The sequence below is a fragment of the Equus quagga genome, chromosome 16 (assembly GCF_021613505.1).
Source record: "Equus quagga isolate Etosha38 chromosome 16, UCLA_HA_Equagga_1.0, whole genome shotgun sequence".
In the NCBI taxonomy this organism is placed as follows: domain Eukaryota; kingdom Metazoa; phylum Chordata; class Mammalia; order Perissodactyla; family Equidae; genus Equus; species Equus quagga.
This window is the reverse complement of record NC_060282.1, coordinates 42,294,060-42,315,430: the sequence shown is the minus strand read 5'-3', so window position 1 is coordinate 42,315,430 and position 21,371 is coordinate 42,294,060. Positions and strand designations below refer to the sequence as shown.

The 21,371-nt window shown below is 41.7% G+C and overlaps 1 protein-coding gene across 5 annotated transcripts; it reads right to left on the bottom strand.

The window, feature by feature from the left end:
• Positions 1 to 1,775: 1,775 nt before the first annotated feature.
• Positions 1,776 to 20,824, bottom strand: TP53INP1 (tumor protein p53 inducible nuclear protein 1). Of its 5 annotated transcripts, XM_046642103.1 has the most exons (6): positions 20,627 to 20,824; positions 18,850 to 18,968; positions 15,639 to 15,726; positions 12,046 to 12,306; positions 11,130 to 11,487; positions 1,776 to 6,624 (listed from the first exon to the last, which is right to left on the bottom strand). In XM_046642103.1, exons 4-6 carry the CDS (start codon positions 12,155 to 12,157, stop codon positions 6,375 to 6,377), a joined length of 720 nt encoding a protein of 239 aa, XP_046498059.1. In that variant the 5' UTR covers positions 12,158 to 12,306; positions 15,639 to 15,726; positions 18,850 to 18,968; positions 20,627 to 20,824; the 3' UTR covers positions 1,776 to 6,374. The 5 variants fall into 5 exon arrangements, with proteins under 5 accessions (XP_046498059.1, XP_046498058.1, XP_046498060.1 ...); XM_046642102.1 differs by lacking the exon at positions 15,639 to 15,726; XM_046642104.1 differs by lacking the exon at positions 18,850 to 18,968.
• Between the last annotated feature and the right edge of the window lie 547 nt (positions 20,825 to 21,371).

Sequence of the window (21,371 nt, the reverse complement as noted above, 5' to 3'; positions counted from 1 at the left end):
TTACTTAGGTTAGTTCTTTTCTTTCCATTTCCTTTGAGTGTGGTTATGTACTCATTTGCAACAGTTAGGTTCAATTGTTATTTCTTGTTTCCAATTTGGGTGCCCCATCCCTTACACACACACCCTTGTTGATTTTCAATTTTTATTTTGGAGGCTGTTGGAAGTATTACTATAGTTCTAAAAGCCAAAGCTATACAAAAAAGGATGCTCAGAGAAATGTTGCTCCCTCCTTATCTCCATCAATCGGTTCCAATTCCTTTTTTGTTTTTTGAGGAAGATTAGCCTTGAGCTAACATCTGCTGCCAATCCTCCTTTTTGCTGAGGAAGCCTGACCCTAAGCTAACATTCATGCCCATCTTCCTCTACTTTATATGTGGGACGTCTGCCACAGCATGGCTTGACCTGGGATCTGAACCAGCGAACCCCGGGCTGCCGAAGCAGAATGTGGGGACTTAACTGCTGTGCCACTGGGCCAGCCCCCCCATTCCTTTTTTCCAGCTCTTTTTTACTCATCCTCTGTAAGTAACCAATCTCTTTAGTTTCTGGTTTATTCTTCCTGTATTTTGCACAAATGAGCAGATACATGCATGTTTTCTTATATTCCCTTCTTTCTTACGTGAAGGGTAGCTTACTATAGATACTCTTTTGCACTTTGCTTTTTTTCACTCAGGAGTCTCAGAAATCACTCCAAATCAGTTCATAGAGCTCGTTCTCATATATATATTTTTTGATTGATGTGCATAGACCTCCCTTGTGTGGATGTGACATAATAGTTTCAACCATTCTCCTATGTATAAGCATTTAGGTTGCTTCCAATATTTTATACTTACAGACAATACTGCAATGAATTACCTTCTGGTCAGTATAGATTCAGACAAGTGAGGTAGATAATCTTAGACCATATGCCAAACTATGAAACTTTGACATGCCCATCCCCACAAGCCACCTTCACTTCTGATTCGCGTACCTTTGAGACTCCATGCAGTCGTTGCCCTTAACATGTGATCCAGCTGCTAGATTCCTCAGCCACTCTGGCCACCTTGTAAATAGGCCTGGTAAACACTATTCTCAGTAGCAACAATCTACCTGCCATTCTAGGGTAGCCTCTTTGATTTCAAGCTGCTCCTTTCCAAGTCAACTTTCATGACCTTATTTTCAGTTTTGGGTGGCCCTTCCTCACCCCTGCCCCCAGATCTTTTCATCTCAGCTGAGAATCTCAGAGATGATAAAAATCTGTCTTGAAATAGGTTACAATTCTAGAATGCTGATCTTTCCCAAGGATTCATTAACATGGGAGTTATTCTTTGGTCTTCCTATTGAAGCATTCTGAATGTTTACTGGCCTATTCAAACTAGAACTCCACAATAGAAGGCATTAATGGACATCAGGGATGTCCATAGTGTCATAAAATGTTTAAATAAGATTGTGTCTACATTTATATGGGAAAAGAGACATCGAGATTTCACCAAGCTACCTTAAAAAAGGCTAAGAACCAGTATATTAAATTCTATATTTGTTTCTTAACACAGATTGGTTGGAGGGAAATGGTACTGGCTGGGAGTCACCCTCAAATTCATGTTCACTTAATTGATTCCTCATTTTAGGTAAAAAATTTTAATATACTAATTTTACACGAGTTTTACAAAAAGTACTTTAAAGTGCACATTAAACACATCTTTTGGACAAGTAAAACTAAATAGCAAGTACTTTAAGTAGGTTTTACCTAGTTTTAAGACTAATGACCATAAAGATAAAATAAGAGCATCTGACGAATGTGAAGTTAAAGGACATTTTATTTACTGATGGATTAAAAACCATAACTCCAGGCAGTGCAAAATGCACCACTGAACCCAATTACAAAGAACTGGTGTTAATACACAATGTTTAAGCAATGCTACGCTTATTTTTTGGCAAAGTGCTGTATTGTTTAGTCTGTATATAAAACTGACCATCTATGAACCAATCAGTATAAAAAATTTCTATAAAAACAGAAAAAAAATTTAGACAGTGGCTCAAGAAAACAAGCTGCCATTTATGCATAGATTGATGTACAGTATAAACTAACCAAATGTCCCTTTTGAGTTTTCAAGTCGTTGAAAAAAATTTGTGTCCAGAAATACATTGAGAAGGCACATAGTACAACCTACAATATTCTTCAATCTCTGTTAACTGATGCCCTGCCCTTGAAAAGCAAACGTGTTCACAATTTTACTCAAGACAAAAACCAAAGCCACTTTTTTTTGTTAAATAACACACACAATTATTGATTAAAGTTCCAAATCTCTCGGGGAGAACAACCAAAAAGCAAGCAAAAGCACTCATACACACCAAGCATGGAAACATGCACATCTAACCGCCCCAAGTACTGGTTTGGTTTTTAGAAGTCCACCTAGAAAACAAATACTAAAACTTTAGGCAAATAAGAGCAAAACTGGGCATTTAACAATTACACAATTTAAAAACAATGTTGTCAGGAAAATTCTCAACAATATACAAAACATTATCCACTTAAGCTGCCTTCCTTTGAATAGTAACTTCTCCTACCACACAAAGGATACTATCATAAATAGAAAAAAGGTACCCTTATCTGTACGCTTTCCCACCCCGAACCACTGTAATTGGTGTCAAATTTCAAGTGAAATTGGTACATGGCAAGGCTGACACCATTGTTTTATGTACGTTTTCTAAATAAAGCATTTTATATAAAACTTTAAGCATTAAAATAAGTAGATATGGATGCCATTTATAATACATCAACATGGCTGATGGCAGTGAAACCATCCATGATAGTAGCCCAACCTTTAAAAGAATTTAACCAGTATGTGTGGGCCTTATAAAATAAAAAGATAATTTTAAGGTAACAATACAAACATAGGCTAGTATCTCCAGTACGAGGAGCAGTCTCTTAACTGATTCTAACAACAAAACTAATACTTGGAAACTCTTAAACTTTCTCCCTTAACCGATTTAAATTTAAATGTCTATTTTCTAGTTGGAATCCTTCATTTTTTGTTTCCAACTCAAAGAAAAGGAGGATAAGGAAGATACTCTTCTTTGCTCTCTTTTCTCAAGGGTATATAAAGACAATATATTTCCTTGAGGAAGAGAAATAGCAAAGACACTCAGATTCAATGAAAATATAAAGATTATAAACCAGTGTACCTCACAGATTTGAGAACTAAAAACAATAGGCGATGCCAAATGGCCTTCTCAAGTTTTAAGCAAACTGTCTTCTCACTAAATCAAAGTACTGATGCAACAGAGAAGATGTAAACAGGAACAGTTTGCACTGGAACTGGAAAAATGTACAGGAAATTAATGTAAAAAAAGCTCCCTGGAATAGAAAGTCAAAAATCCAATCACTTTGCATCTTCTGCAAAAAGTTCCTCACCCAACCAATCATATAAATGCATTGCCACAGAAGATAAATAATGGATGGTTAATCTTCAACTTACAGTGCAGTACATAATTCAATTAGTTGAGGAAGAAAAAGTAATAAACATAGGATATACATTATAAAATATTTTATTAACAAAAACACAAACTTTGAGAAATGGTGCACTGTAAAAACTAAGAAACTCATTCATGAAGCACTGCTTGTGTGCACCACATATTCCAGACTTTCTCCAAGTAACATTCTGTGTCATCAGTTCAGAAGCAGTTAGAGCACTAAACTCAGAGGGGTCTTATTTCTCATTGCTTGAAGTTGAAAGGAAGGTGCACTAAAGCACATTGTAAACCACTAATATTTACAACAGTAAAAATAATAATTAACTTCTAATAAACTGCATTTTGGCCATGTTTCAAAGAATATTTAATAGGTCAACATCATTCTGTGTTATTATTGGTCCTGTGTTTTGCACATAGTAGATGCCTAACAAACATCTAATGACCAAGAACTTCAACTGAATTATGTAACCACTTTCTTCAATTCTTACATGTGCCAATTTTAGACAGAAACCTTAGATACTGATATAGAAACCACAGTGTGATATCACAGACGGTGTGGTAACCCTTACCCTGAACATCCCAAAGACTGAAATCATTTGTTTTCCAGGTACAAAGCATAAAAAACTAGGCCCAGATAAGGCATACAAAACGTCAGTAACTGACAGAGATGTAAATATATTTAAGGTATCAGGAAATTTGAAAAACTAATAGTAAAAACAGACCACTGTGATTTAATATACAAACCTGTTCATGCTGCCAAACAAATTCTAATGGCTGAACTTCTGTAACTCGTGAGGTACTAACAACTTGCATGTGATACATGAAAAAAGAGACCCCCATGTACTCAGATGCTCACATCCAGAAGACATTTAGCTGGTCTATTTTCAAGTTACCAACATACGGCCCTGTAACAGACGTGGTGTAAAACACACACACCTTCAGGAAAGCTCTATCTTATCTCCCAACTCTGGTAAACACAAATAGTAACAAAATAACTTCTAGCTCAGTTTGACTTTACAGACTTGGCCCCTAATTAGAAAAGAAATAAATAAAGGGGTAGTCGAAATGGACGGGGAGCAAGGAGAAAGGGGGATCCAGACTGGTTCGAAGGAGACATTCCTGGCCCTTCATCACAGCCAGCGGAGAACCACCGAACACCATCTAACTATACCATCTGATCTCTGCCGACTCCAAACATCCCAATCCAGTCAGAAAGAGCCCAGCTCTTCACCTAAAAGTCTCCCATGGTTCCCTGCAGCAAGCTGCTACAGGGCTACTGAAAAATATAATAATACTTCGCATAACTATATGCTTTTCCCTTGAAAACATTGTATAGATGTGTACTTATTTAATTAGGGTTGCAGAGGAGATGGAAAAATAAGCTATTTGATTACGAAGGTGATACTACCGTTCTGTCAGTAGAATTTGCTTTTAGATTGTAAATGTGTTTAACGTAATTTCAGAGGAAACTGGTGAGAGAGTGGATGGCTCAGCAAAACCCATCACAACTGCTAAAACATAAAGTGACTGGCTAGAGGTAAGGAAAGAGATTTTCTGTCTTGAGTTAACTGGCCTCCGCGTCAAGTGAACCCTGCACCTGGCCTCATTAGCACCAACACTGAAGAACAATTGTGGCATAAAAATGGCCACAGACCCCAATCCCATCACTAAATTCAGTAGAGAGGCCTTTGGAATTACACACAAGGTTCAGTTCTAGACAGCCCTACTTCGAATCAGTATACAGTCCTCACAGCAACTGTGAGGGAGGTAAATATTACTACTCCCCCGTTGGTGGAGGAAACAGAGGCCAAAGTGGTTAAAGATTCTGCCTGAAGCCTGAATTAAGACAAAAAATGAAAACTCAAGAAGCCAACTCGTCACTTTTCATTTAGATGCTATGAAAAGATGTCACCAGGAAGCCCCCCCACACTTGCTTGCCATTTGGCAGGACAGGCTCCATGGCAGAGGATGTATCACTGTATGTAGAAATACAAAGCCCATCTCTTTTCCCTTGGGCAGAAGTAAGCATTAAGTCACTCAAGTGCCTGGACAAGTACTTCAGAATTTATAGCTGATGTGAGGTGGCAAGTGGGCAGAGCTGGCAGGAAAGAATCCAAACAACTTCAATAGTGAACTCATGGGTTAGTCACAGACATATGTTTTTCCAAATACAATTTCACAGGTCTAATTTAATCCCTCTGCGTGTGAGACAAGCGCTTTTGTCCCACAATACCTGTAATGTCTGTACCACGTCACACAGTCACATCGGAATTACTGAACGCACTGTTCACTAACACTGAATGTACCTGAATTCCAAAATGAATTGCATGGCTAATCTGGGGGAAAAAACCCATACACACAGAAATATATCAAGTTATCTTTCAAGAGAAAGTTCAGCCATAATTCCATTATATCCATGGCAACTATCACTTGTTAATGCTTAGGTTAGTGTGTAAAAATGTATTCATTATATACAGAAAAGATTATCAAGTACTGGTCAATAAAGTGTATGGCTGACCCTGAGAAATTTTTGCTTACTCAAAAGATTGATTAAGTAATACAAAATAAAATGAAATTGAAAAGATGCCTATTCTCGTACTCAGGAAGAAATGTCTTTAAAATGCTAACTCATGTACACCTCAACAGATTTAAAAACATCCCTAAACACCAAACACTGTAATTGTATTGATATGTTTCCAAAAATATTCTGAAAAAGTTTACAAAAAAGTAAATGTTAAGAGCAAGGCATTATGTGATACACAGCAAGTAAATCTGGTTTTCAAGATAGTGTCTAAACACACTGATAAAACTATGTGATTGGTCATCAATTGGCTGTAAAGAGACAGCATTTTCATTGTCCATACACGCACGTCCACATACATATGCACAAACCAAGAGAAACCAACCAACCAAACTTGAAATTCTTAGTAATTGTACTGACGTGGGCAAGGCTGATGGACAGCCCAAGCATTGTGCTTGACTTGCCGAGAGTGGCAATCCCTGGTAAGATTTTGGCGACGAAGGCTATTTCTGTTCAGAGACTGTCTTTCACTATGTTCTCTTATCCACTGGGAAGGGCGAAAGCTCTTGGGTTGTTCCAGAAAAGCTGTATGAGAGGCAAGAGCTGCAACATAGCAATGAATGTGCTGCCCCATTTCATTTTGAGCTTCCACTCTGGAACAGAAAAAAATGAGGATGTATGAAATAACAGGGTATGTTATTAATGAAACTGAAAAAGTTACTTAGCAATTCAATTTGCCACACCATTTGTTTATGGTTGAATAAGAGCTTAGTGTCTCATGGCTGACAGATAAGTTTATATTTTGTGACCACATTGACTAATAATGGTAGAAAGGAGAAGCCAACTTTTAACAGAAATATGCCAAATAATCCACAGGTGGTTAATTTAGTAGACTGTATTTTTTTAAAAAATGCTTTACACTTTGAGTGAATTTCAATTATACAGCAAACACATTTATATAAGCTTTTCTGAGAGGGGAACTAATATTTATTGAATATCTGCATTTGCCAACTGTTTTGTAAATATTATGTGCTTTAATTCTCACCATAATGTTAAGAGGAAAATATTTTAATTCCCAAATTTTACTGATCAGAAAACTAAGGCTCAGAGATGTTAAGGTCACAATTATTAACTGATTCAACCAAGATTCTAACACAGGGCTTACTCCAAAAACCATGGTCATGAAGCAAGGTTAACACTGATGCACTGTGCCAAGAGCACCTTCAGAAGACATTTTCTGTCTCTAAGTAACACATTCTAGGAAACAAGCTGTAAATCTATATTTAAGGGGCCGGCCCCGTGGCTGAGTGGTTACGTTCGCGTGCTCTACTTCGGCGGCCCAGGGTTTCATCGGTTCGGATCCTGGGTGTGGACATGGCACCGCGCATCAGGCCACGCTGAGGTGGCGTCCCACATGCCACAACTAGAAAGACCAACAACTAAAAAAAATGTGGAACTATGTACTGGGGGGATTTGGGGAGAAAAACCAGAAGAAAAAAACGCAAAAGTCTCATTTAAATAGAATTCCATAAATTAAAAAATCTATATTTAAGAGAAATATGCATCAGGAAATTCTACTCATTTAACATTTTTCTAGGTAAGAAGCTACCCACTTAGTATTACAGAACACAACTCTGAGTTTTCAATTCATATCACAACAGGGCACATTTTGGAATGACAATTGCATAGCAATGTTAAAAAGATCCTTGGAGAACATATAATCTTAAAATATGGTTACAAACCATATAATTATTTTATAGTTTCTATATTAAAAGCTAATCAAATAGGATAGATCTAAACTATATTAACACATAACATGAAGAGTTTTAAGATTTTTAAGGGTCATTTTACACAGAAATAGCAGTTATATATTCTGCCTATAATCACTAGAGGAAAATACTGTTACCTTTTAATATCTATTTTTTAAATAGTGGAATTAAAGCAGGTCACATTAGGAAACTAACATAGAGAAGTTAAAATAAAGATAGTGGTTTTTTCTCGAGTCCTTAGCCTCCCTGCGCAGACTGATAACACACATCACAGTTTCACAGGGAATATACTTACTCTGTGCCAGTGAGTCTTATAAGCAGCTTTTCCTGGCCCTACAAATGTTAAATGGTGAACTATTAAATTACTAGTAAGACTTAAAATGCTATGTAATTTTATGTTAGATTGTGGTCAATTTTTCTTTATTATAACTGGTGTACTAAGGGTCGTTAAAGGGTATAGTACTTAATTTCAGATTATGATAGCACATGAACCTTCACAGACAATATTTAAAAAGGCTAAAATGCAATAAAACACACACTCTGAAGCCCATCTGTAAGTATGAAGTACTTTACTTTTACCTGCTTTATGGTAATATCCCCAAAGGCAGGTTGGAAACAATCTAACTTCTAAAAGACACATGATTTATTTCCTGCTCAGAAAATGTACATATTTACTACATAGCCATCCCCCTAATTTTGGTAACATCTGACTTCTCCCTTGATTATTTGGGCCTTTCTTGTAAGAATTTCAAATCCAAAAAAAGGATGTTAAAAAATTTTTAGTTATTGTAAAACTATAATTTGCAGTACTTTCTTATGTTCAGAAAGAATTCATATAAAGTTAAGTGTGTTCTTTTGATCCTTTATATATGGAAAAGTACATATTTGACTATCCTATATGTTGTATCAAAACATGCAACAAGATATGAAAACAAACAAGACATTAAAAAGTGAACATTCTCACTGCATCAAAACTGCAAACACATAACCAGATGCAGTGCAACATCCTGGACTGGATGCTGGTTTGTACACACTAGATGAAATATTCTGGGCTCTACTGAGGAAATCTGAGAATGGTTTGTGGAGGAGATGAAGTGAAATTTTAGTGAAAAAAGAAAAAGGTGGAAATCATTGCCTAAAGAAGCAGGTTATAAAATAGTATATATAGCTTGATCCCATTTAGATTAAAAATGGTGTGTGTGTGAGTGCATGTGCGTGAGTGCATGCGCGTGGGCACGGGCACATACCGAAAAAACAATATGGAAGGATACATGCCCTGAGGTCTTAACAGTATTCATCTCTAGGTTGTGAGAATATTACTTTAAAATTTTACATTTTTGCATATTCGCATTTTCTAATTTTCTGCAATGCATACATACTGCTTCTATAATAAGTTACTTACAAAGCTGCTGAATACACATACACACACGTACTCTTCAAATACTGCAAAGTAAATCTACAATGCCACTAAATTTAAAGTGACTATTAATCATGCTAAATTCTTGAGTAGAACATCTCAGAGGTGAATCAGGTGGGAAGAATTTTTAAGAACTGAAGAAATTAATTTCAATCAATTATAAAATAATTAAATCAATATCACCTCCAAAAAATTATATTTTAAATTTTTGTTGGAATGCCTGAAACACTAACCTTTTGAAAAACTTATAGCGCTGAATAAAGTGCCAGTTAAAGTAACATTTCCCATCAAAGATCTTACCCAGTATAAAGCCTGGGTAACCAGGGGCTGGCCCCGTGACCGAGTGGTTAAGTTCTCATGCTCGGCTTCGGCAGCCCAGGGTTTCGCCGGTTCAGATCCTGGGCACGGACATGGCACTGCTCATCAGGCCACACTGAGGTGGCATCCCACATGCCACAACTAGAAGGACTCACAACTAAAATATACAACTACGTGCTGGGGGAATTTGGGGAGAAAAAGCAGAAAAAAAAAAAGAAGATTGGCAACAGATGTTAGCTCAGGTACCAATCTTTAAAAAAAGGAAAAAAAGAAAAGCCTGGGTAACCATAAGCCAAGTGTTTTCCAATTTGGTACAAGCATATGTTTATCCTCATTCCAGATCATCTACAATATTGAGACTTGAGAGTGCAGCAAACTCCGGTAAAGTTAACAAATTAATGAGCTGCCTGGGCTTTGTTTATATTTGGCAAACAGGAAATAGCAGAAGATATATACAATGGTCTAGTTAGTAGACTTGGAGCCTGGACAATCCAAAAAGAGGCCCTTTGGATGACAGCACTAACCACAGGAATATTCTGAACTGCTCCTAAGAATCCAATTCACCTGTACCCTTGACAGTTATTAAGGGATTAAGTCAGTGCAGCATCTCCAAAATACTGTAACACCATGAGGAACATTCCACTAACATGCATCACGGACCAGCAGGACTTTGAGCAAATTAACATGGCCATGGGCTTTATTTTAGTGGGTGGGAACAATCTCGAATATATTCCCTGAATAGAGGCCACAGGACGTCTACAAGTTTGTTTTGGAACATATCACTCTTCACTGACCAGGACCCTCCATGAACCTTTCTAGACCCCCAACCCACCTGCCATTCAAACAGAGCCTTTCAGACCACTGGGCACCCCCATAGACCAACAAAACATTGTTTCGGTGTGAACTCTTTCCTTTGTAAGGCAGAAAATAACTCTTTGAGCAAAACGTTTTGGTAAAACTGCCATTTTACTTTAGGCTTAAGATTTCTCAGGTTTTCAAGGTTAAGTGCCATTTGATGTGACCTAGCTAGGACTACTTGGAAGAAAATAGAGTTGCATTTTAAGATGTACTATTCTTGTCGAATTTGATACCCCAAATAATCCAGTCTACAAAGTGCTAGAGTTATATTCTAAGATACTTAGCAGGAATGCAAGTCTTTTCTTTCCATTCAGTAGCAGAATATTATAAATGAGACAGCTCTCCACTATATAACTGGGGCCATGATACAACTAACTTTTTTTCTTTCACAGTATCTTATATGCAAATGTCATTGGTTTCCTACAAAATCATCCTCTTCTCCTAAGTGTTTGCCATTTGAAAGTCACTCAGCATGTCAGCAACCTGCTTTCAAAAGGTCTGCAAAATGATAACAAACATGTGTGTATTTATGTATACACATATACAGAGAGGTAGAATGTTAACAAATGCTTTGAAGAAAATAATAAAACAAGGATATATGACTAACTTTTTTTTGAAAATTTATAATGAACAAGTTTTTTCATACATCAATTGCCTTGTGCACTGTGCAGATACTTTCATGAATCTCTAACAAGATTACTTTGCATCTTCTAAAAACTTAGCTTTGCATTGTAGTAGAAATAAATAAAATGCATGCTAAACAGACTGCATGTGGAGAGAGTAAAATACAACATACCTGGGACTACTTGGGTTATGAAATTCGTCAGTCCCACAGCTGGCCTCATTGAGACTGGGGCAGGAGTTATGCACGGCATAGACAGACATGCTGGGATGTTCGATGAGAAGGTTTTCCATAGGACTGGTTTCCACCTTGATAGTGGTTAATCCACCTGCAGTAAAACATGGGGGAGGGGTGATAAACCAGCTCTCCTCCATTGGACAGGATTCAAACTGGAGGAAGCAGGAATCACTTGTATCAGCCAAGCACTCAAGAGATGCAGGTAAACAGGAAAAGACTGAAGGATGCTCAGTAGGTGCCTCTTCACTGATGTCTTCTTCCTCGTCCTCTGCTGCTGAGAAACCAGTGCAAGTGTCTAGATGGTAGTCCACAGGCAGTGGTGAAGTCCCACGGGAGGACAAGTATCATGGTGATATCACAGAGCACGGAAAAAGAAGAGACAATACTGTTAGCTGATGCTTAGATTCCCCCCTCATTTAGGTCAGAAACAAAACCAGTTATATTCACTCATAGTGATTATAATTTCTGAGCACTGTGTATGTGTGTATGGTGTATCACTGTATGGGACGGATTATGTTGGCTTTACAGGAATAGTTTTAAGACTGTTTCTCTTCTGCTGAGTAAACATATAACGAGCTATGTGGATTACTGCTTGTTGAGTATTAGAGTTTCCTATTAAAGTGCCTCTAATTTGATCAGGGTAGAAGAGTTGCAAAACTGGAAAGTGATGTCAATGAACTTCACTGATTGATTGTCTGGCATGGGATGTTTCCTGTAATTTTTTTAGACAAATTCCTCCTTAATTACTTTTAAGGCTTAAAAACCTTCAGATTTTACTGGTTTACTTATGCAAAAACTGAGATGCAAGAGTTTCTACTGTTACTGTGATGATTAACCACTGAGAATACCTTACCTATGAAGTCAACAAGAATCCATTCATCATCTTCTTTCTCACTAAATTCTGGTTCTTTGTTGGAAGAAGTATTGACTTCAGCCACAAACATTTTATTCAGTCTCTGGAACATTGTTAAGGCAAGACTGAAACTTTGGCAGGATGCCTTGATAGCTGAGATTTCAAAACCCCGTCTTCAGACAACCTGATGGCACCAACAGGAGATTAAAGTGCACGAGGTGCTTGTTCAACTTAGGCAAAAAGCAAGAAGAGTCATTATCCCTAAAACAAAACAGAGAAAGCAGGTTATTTTAAACCAGCGTGTATTTACATAATATTTGAATATATTTTAATAATTTAGAAGTACACACACGCACCCTTAGAAGAAAGCACATGCCTTAGCCTACATCTACAGCTGTTCCCCTCCTGCAGGAGTCAAAACACAAGAATTGCAGTATCTCTTATTTACAAAACATTATAAATGGAGTACTCAAATGCCAACTGTGAATATCTTAAAATGTGAACTAAAAGGGAAGGAGTTGGTTCTTTTTCACATTTGTGCTTTTATAATAAGAGATTTGAATAAATGTATTTTAAACTGCAATACTGGGGCCGGCCCCGTGGCCGAGTGGTTAAGTTGGCACACTCCGCTGCGGGGGCCCAGGGTTTTACCGGTTCGGATCCTGGGCGTGGACACAGCACCACTGGTCAGGCCATGCTGAGGCGGTGACCCACATGTCACAACAAGAAGGACCCACAATTACAATATACAACTATGTGCCAGGGGGCTTTGGGAAGAAAAAGGAAAATTAAAACCTTTAAAAAAGAAAAATTGCAATACTGCTTTTCTCTAAGTAGAGGAACAAAAACTAGATGTTAACGTTCTTGCTATGATATTAAGCTGCCCAGAAGCTGCCAAATAAGCCCAGCAATAGTGCCCAGTGACCGCCATTATGCCAGCTTTCATCTTTCCTGACTCATTTTCTCCTCTGCTCTGTACTTCTCGTGTGACTGTAAGCATCCCAAATTAAAATCTGTAAGTGCAGCATACTTTGACCTTCAAAACACTTCCTACAGCGGGCATGCAGAGATTTACAATGTAGAAAACTGAGCTGACAGTGAGTAGAACTGGACACAACCATTCACTGCGTGGTGGCTAAGCAGTTAGTGCTGTGGTCAGTGTGCCTGGATTCAAGTGCTGGGTCTGCTGCTCATGCCCTATGTGAATCAGGAAGTTACACTACTTCAGTTGGTAATAGTTCCTACCTCATGGAGTTCTGGTGAGTTTTAAATGAGGAACTCCAGCCTTGTCTCATCTTATTCTGGAACTCCAGAATATATCCATTTCTCCCTGGTTACCTGATGGGCATATCGAACCTAACACACACCAAAGAGTACTTTTAATTTTTTCCTCACAAACTTAGTCAGGTACACTGTCCTTCAGCAGCATCCAGCAGTTATTCAGGCCAAAAATGTAGCAGTTACCCTTGACTTGTGCCCTACCACCCCCCATGCTCCACACCCAAACCCTCATCAAACTATCAGCAAGTCCTACTGACTCTAGCTGCACATGTAGCTTGAAGCCGCCTACTTCTCTCCAACATTCTTGTCCTAGTTGAAGCCAAGCTGGTGTCTCTCTGGACTTTGCCAATATCTACCTCCTAGATGGTCTCCATGAGCTACTCTAGTAAAATGAGATAATACAGGCAACATATTCAGCAAGGCACTTGGCCCAAAGTTCTCAATGTCAACTATTATTCTGCAGATATTTACTGAGCACCTATTACACAGCAGGCATAGTGCTCAGCACAGGGAGAAGCAGTGAATAAGGCCCTCCACAGCAAGTGTAACAACCCCAGGTGATGAATGCCACAGAAGGAGAAATACTGATCTTCCTCAGATCTATGCACGTGGAGGTCAGGGAAGGACTTCCGCAATAAATGACTTCAATCTTGAGTGGTTGCGAAGATCAAGAATGGAGGAAGAGGGAGAAGGAACACGGTGGAAACCTGTAGATGAGTGAGGATGTGGCACCTTCAGCATGGCTCAAGATCCAGATGGAAGGTTGTGAGAACAGACATGGGGGGCTAAGCGGGAACCAGATCCTGCAGGACCTTGTAAGCCAGAAGTTAAGGGGAGGGAAAAGTCAAAGATGACCCAGGTTTATGGCCTGACTATTTAGTGGATTAGGAATACTACAGAAGGTGAAGGTTGGGCATTTTGGACATGCAGACTTCGGGAAATCTGTAAGTCATGCACCTGGAGACATTTAGAAGGGAGCTCAATACAGGGCTCTGGTGGGGGCACAGATCTGCTGGGGGCACAGATTTGGGAATTGTCAACACAAAGGGGGTGACACAAACCATAAGAGTAGATGAGATCATCCAGGAATGGTAACAGGCACCTTGCTAAATGACCCTTCTTTTTCTCACAAGCATCAATCTTGAATCCATAACTTCAGACTCTTGACATTTCATTTTCAAAAGACATCTTTAGCTGTAAACGTAGTTAGAATCTGTGGTTGATGAGACTCCTGGTTCAATTCTTTATGTGCAAATTGTACTGCTGAAATTGTCTGGCACGCTACTACGAATGTGTAGTATTATGAATGTGTTCAAATAAATGACATTTGAACATTTTTCTGGTCACAATCCATCGTCCTCAGCAATTAATTATTAAAAACTGGTAAACAGGAAGTGTCACTTGCCTAACCAGTCTTCCTGAAACCATTCTGCAGAGCAACATGGCCACATCATGAAGGATGGAGCTCTAGTAAGAGAATTCAAGTTCAGCTTTATGTTCCATATTAGAGAAATCAGAACAAAAGCAGGCTGTGTAGTTTGCCTGACTTACTGGGTGTGATAGTTAGATCTCATAAGATGAGCTTTCACAAGCTCTGATGTAGATAAGGTTTTGAGCATATAAACAAAGATATTTTTTAAATCTTTCCCCTATTTCTCTAAAATTATGGAGGCAGATATTGGGCCCAGGTACAATTGTGTGTCTGATGAACCAGGTTAGAATGATCCCAGTTCTCTTGAGTACAGGTCTGGGCTCAGGCCAGACATCAGGAAGGAAACTGGAGCTGTTGGGGGAGTAGGAGAGCACCCCACAGGGGAACCCTTACTCATCCTGAATGAGTGCCTTGTCCCCTGACTGTGATGCTGTGTGAGGGTAAGGTGGGGCCCAGGCTGGTTAAGTGGCAGCTACAAGGCAGAAAACATCACTAGAGGTACTGAGAATTGGGCAGCTTCAGGTTTCCAATTGCAAATTTCCCTCTCTGGCTAAAGCTCCAAACTCATATAACGGAAGCCAGCTTATGCCTGGAACATACGTAACTGCCACAGGAAACGTATCTGCAGAGGAGCTTTCTATAGGGCAGCATAAGTCGATCTTCTTTCGGTTTCCCAAAGTGAGGCTGCCTCCAGATGTCTCATGTCTCCTGCAAGGGCAACCAACCTTGGGTGGGTAGTGTCCAGGAGCCCACCCAGGCAAGGAAAGAGCTCATCCTCACCTCTCCCTCGCCACTGGTGGTATTTACATGACACACCTGCTGAGGCCCTATGGGAAGGACACAAAGTGGAATCTTGGGGAGGGGTGGAAGGAGCACTGACCTGGACAGCAGCAAGAGAGGGTTCTGGCTCTGCTTCTACCACAGGTGGCTGGAGCTACACAATTTAGCCCTTCTGAGCCTCGATCTCACTGTGAGAAAAATGGGGAGACTGGGTTGGATCACCCCTTTCCTCTTCCCACAGACTTCTAGCAGAATGAAGTGATGCTGATCTAATTATGCAAACTTCCTTTGGCCCTGTTTTCTGTAGGTGTCACAAAGGACAAGGAGCTGTTGGAGAGACCCCAATGTTTAAAACTGTCCAATGAGGTGACTGCCAGGCACATTAGGTGAATGAACACTTGAAATGCAACCAGTGTGACTGAGAAACTGAATTTTAAATTTTATTTAATTTTAATCCATTTAAAATGTAAACTTAAAAGCTGACAATTGAGCCAATTTGGGGAAAACTTTCAAGTACATTTGGAACAACTGATTATTTCCAGTAAAAATTTTACATCTGAATTAAGATGTGCCCTATGTATAAATACACTGGAGTGTATTTCAAAGACTTAGTACCCCTCGCAAAAGAATGTAAAATATCACAATAATTTTCATATTGATTCTATATTGAAATAATGAATAATTTTGGATATATTAGGTTAAATAAAATATATTAATAAAATTAATTTTGCCTGCTGTTTCCTTTTTTTTAAAGATTGGCACCTGAGCTAACATCTGTTGCCAATCTTCTTTTCTTCTTCTTCTTCTCCCCAAAGCCCCCCAGTACATAGTTGTATATCCTAGTTGTGAGTGCCTGTGGTTGTGTAGGTGGGACACTGCCTCAACACGGCCTGATGAGCGGTGCCACGTCTGCGCCCAGGATCTGAACTGGCGAAACCCTCGGCCACAAAAGCAAAGCGTGTGAACTTAACCACTTGGCCACAGAGCCGGCCCCTGCTCTTTTCCTTTTTTAATATGCCTACTAGAAAATTTAAATATACATATAGCTTACATTATATATTTCTATTGGACAGTGCTATTCTAGAAATATCTCTCTAAAATCTTGATGGCCTATCCTCCCACCGATGACCCAGAGACTGTCCCTACTCGGTCATTGCTACTCTTTACGGTGGCTGCTGCCCAGGAACGGAGGTTCTTGATGAGGCTGATTCTGTGTGGAGCTAAAAGTCAAAGCAGAACTTCAAACTTCACTCCTTACCACATCACTTTTTGATATTCACAACTCTAGGGCAATGATAAAACTAAAGGGAAAATTCCAGAGAAAGCATGTGTCCTACAAGGACAAATTTACAAATATAGCTCTGGAATTCAGTGAAGAGGTAGAGCCAAAGAAGAGTAGGTGGGGCAGTGCCCCGGGCTGCTGGGGCACCTGCATGCTTTCAGTGGTAACCAATTTCAGCCAGGCAGTCTCACCCTAGTGGAGAAAAGAAACAAAGTGTCTGCCCCCCCTCCCCCAGGCATTTCAAGAAGGCCGCTTTGTCCCTGTCTTGCTGGCTCAAAATGCCTCCACCCCCTCCTTAAAAAAAAAGTCTGTTTTATTATAAAATGAACAAAACTACATTATAGAAAGTTTACAAAATAATAAGGAAAATAATTATTCCACTGCCTTGTGGCATCCCCGGCACCATATTGTGCATTTTCTTCTACACATAAGGTTTCTTTTTATCATAGTTGTGGTCTAGTGAATGCACAATTTTGTATCCTGCTTTGTTACTTAACATTTTATCGTTGATGTTTTTCATATTATTACATGAGGAGAAATGCTCTGTGGGCAGAGAAAGGTGGCTGAGTTTAATATTTACAAGGAAGGACATTCTAGTTTGAGAACTTAGCAAAGGAGTTGCTAGTCAGGAAGAGCTTGGTAGTATAACTTATTTTCTCTCTTTTTTTTTTGTGGAAGATTAATCCTGAGCTAACTGCTGCCAATCCTCCTCTTTTTGCTGAGGAAGACTGACCCTGAGTAACACTCCTGCCCATCTTCCTCTACTTTACACGTGGGATGCCTACCACAGCATGGCTTTTGCCAAGCGGTGCCATGTCCACACCCGAGATCCAGTGAACCCTGGGCCACCAAAGCGGAACGTGCGCGCTTAACCGCTGCGCCACTGGGCCGGGCCCTATTTTCTCATTTTTAAGACAAGTCACCAAAGCCTGCTATGTTTGAAATCTTAGCTTTGCTACTTGGAACTTGTGTGAACCTGCGATATTAAGTAACCTTTGGGTACTTCAGTTTTCTTATCTCTAAAATGGGGATGATAGTGCTGACTTGAGCATTAAGTGTGTATCACTTAGAATAGTGCCTGACACATAGTAGGCAGCCAGCAAATGGTAACTTGAAATATTAAAAATAACTTGGAAAAATAAAGTTCATTCCAAGCCATTGTGTGACTGTGAACAAGTCATTTAGCATCTTTGGGTCTGAATATCTTCTTCTGCAAACTGTCCATATAATATAATTAGAGCTACAATTTGCTGAATACTTATTGTTGTATATGACAGGGACTTGAAGTACTTATTTGTCCCACTGTACTAATAATAATACTGACGCTCAGAAATTAAGTAACTTGCTCAAAAGTGACAGAGCCAGTCAGGGGTGGAGCCAGCATGACAGCATAAGTCTGTCTGGCTCCAGGTGCCTTGCCTTCCCCTGCACTTGATCTTTCAGGCTCCTTCCAGCCTCAACTCTGGCTCTATGAACTTTAGAGGACAGTGCTTTTCAGCTGGTTTTGGCTGCCAGTAGGAGGCTCCAAAAATAACATTTTTAAATTAAAGAAAAAAAAAACCCCACAACTTTGATGATCTAACTTCTAACTATGTGTAGAGTTGTGGCTTCTTGACAGTTTCAAAATATCAGGTGGCTATCCTAACACATCTTGATTGTAAAGCAGCCTCAAAATTATCTTTCTCTTTATATCTCATCCTCTCTCACCAGTTTAGAAAAATAAATATGCTGATTCAAGTAATTTAAAATAGATTTTAAAATGCAGAAAAACCAAGCCAAGAAAGTTGTCTTTGCTTGTTTCACTTCCACTCGCCTGTTCAACTAGCTACAGGGAAGCTGGTGTCCCAGGAACCCTCTACTGTCTGCGCTGAAGACTGAATGACAGTGGACAAAGACAGCAGTAAGCAGTAATTCAGTGCCTGTTAACCTTAAATTGTGAAAGTAGAGCCATTCCCAAGAGAAATATGAGGGGGCAATGGAGGGAGCATTCAGAGAAAAGAACAAAAGACAGGATGAAAAAACAAGAGACCTTGGTCACAGAAATTAGTAAGGTCCTGGTTCCAGGCAGGGGCCTCTGAAAATTACACTCCCATTTCAGATTATAGTGGCTGTGACTTAAAATCAAAAGCTTCCGAGTGCTTTTCACATCTGCAATGAAAAATGTATTTCAATTACCAAGCAAGTGATGTCAGGATCTTGGGGCACCTCATTATTACCTGTGTCCAATGACCCCATGGGTCACTTCCCCCCCCCCTTGTCCTGAAACTACTGTGTATTCAGAAAAGGCTCTTTCAGCAATGGATGTCCAAGTCCTTGGAAGTTAGGAATGGAAAGGGGTTCTTCCTTAATCTACTCTAAATTGGAATTGACATAGAAGATAATGAGAAGATGCAATTAGGAAATATAATAAAAACAAAGAATCCTCACCTACAATTCATCTGCAACTTAGAAAGAGAAAACATCATTTCCTTTTAATTGCCTGTGTGGTCTTGAGTAAATTACTTAATCTCTCTGGTTTTCAGGTTTCCTATCTGTGAGATAATAAAGCCTATTTCATAGAGTTATTGTGAGGATCAAATAAACTAATGCATGTAAAGCCCTCAGCATAGTATATGACACATAATAAGTGCTCAATCAGTGTGAGTAATCAAAACAATTAGGACTTTAATTATGATGGGCAATAAAGTGCTCTATCCACAGGTCTAAGTTCACACAGCCAGGTGTAAGATCAAGCAGGGTCAAGAAATATACAACCGACAGGCAGGCACCTAAGCACCAGTCGCTAGGTAACAGAGCAAGGTTCCCCGTGGCCACAGGGCCCCCTGTGCTACCAAACTCGACCTAAGTCCAGGAGGGCTGCTGGAGGAGGAGGAACAGGACTGCTGAGGAGGAGGACAGCTGAGGAGGAGGAAGACTGCTGGAGGAGGAGGACAGCTGAGGAGGAGGAAGACTGCTGGAGGAGGAGGAACAGGACTGCTGAGGAGGAGGACAGCCGAGGAGGAGGAAGACTGCTGGAGGAGGAGGTCTGCTGGAGGAGGAGGGCTGGAGGAGGAGAGTTGGAGGAGGAGGGCTGCTGAAGGAGGAGGATTAGAGTTGGAGGAGGGCTGGAGGAGGAGGGTTGCTGAGGAGGAGAGCTGCTGGAAGAGGAGGAGGAGGAAGAGGACTCCTGAGGAGAAGAACAGCTGAGGAGGAGGAGGGCTGCTGGAGGAGGAGGGCTGGAGGAGGACTGCTGAGGAGGAGGGCTGCTGAAGGAGGAGGACTGGAGCAGGAGAGTTGGAGGAGGGTGCTGAGAAGGAGGGCTGCTGGAGGAGGAGAGTTGGAGGAGGAGAGTTGGAGCAGGGCTGCTGGAGGAGGAGAGTTGGAGGAGGGCTGCTGAGGAGGAGGGCTGCTGGAGGAGGAGGTGAGCGGCGGGGCCACGGACTCCCAGGGATGCCTCCCGGGGCGACGGCCGCGGTCGCTGCTCTAGGAGCCGGGGATCCCGGACGCCGAGGCGCGAGCGGGCAGCCCGAGTCGCACTGCCGGGTGCAGGGGGAGGAGGAGGAGGAGGAGAAAGGGGGGCGGTCCCGCCGCGGCCAAGAAAACAGGCCACGCTCGGGGGAGGAGGCAGAAACCAAATACCCAACCGCCGCCCAGCGCTGGGGCTCGGCTCCTCCGCCCGCACCCCGGGGCCGCGGGCCCGCCGAGCGCGGCCGAGGGGCTGGGCGGCCGGGGCGGCGAGGGAGGAGGGCGCCCGCCAGCGGCCCGGCGGCGCGGGGCAGGCGCTGCGGTCGAGGCAGCGCCGCCGGGCCGGGCCTGCCCGCACTTACGTGGGCCCGAGCTGCAGCGTGCAGGGCGGAGAGGGCCGGGCGCCGGCGCGGGGCTGCTGAGGTAGCCGCGGCTCCCGGACGGCGGGCGCGGGTGCGGGGCCGGTCCAGCCCTCCTGTTGTGGCGCCGCTGCCGCCGGCGGCCCGTCTCGCTCCTTTTGTTGTTGTGCAGCGCTGGGAACAGCTGATCGGCCGCTGCGCCCGCCCGTCGGGCCCGCCCGCCCGGCCGCCCCGCCCCGGGGCCGCGCCAGCCCCGGCCCCACCAATCGGCGGCGCGGGGGCCCCGGGGCCGCCCTGCGAGAGGTTGTCACTAACGCACGTGACCTGGCGCCGAGCCGGGCGACGCTCTCAAGTTAGAAACAAGCCCGGGCAACAAAAGCCGGGTGCCGAGGCGAGAGAAGAGGGGCCGGCGGACGGCAGGGGCAGAAGGGGATGTGGGAGGGGCGGGTGGTACTGGGGGGACTGGGAGAGGAGAGGAGGGGCTGGAGGCGAACAGAACTGAGAACCCTAGGAGTGTGAGGAGGAACTGAAGGGCGAGAGGAAGAGCCCACCCTAGTGGTCCCTTTGGCCAAGTGAGGGCCCAAAGGTTTGAGGCACCAAGGGACGCAAAACATACTTTGCTGTGAGAGAAAAATTAATGGCATTGCAAGTGATGGTGGCCAAAGATCCCAAGGAGCCCATTCAGGCCAGAGTAGGCGTGAAACCATAGACAGGCCCACTTTTTGGCCTTCTTGAGAAGGAAAGTCTG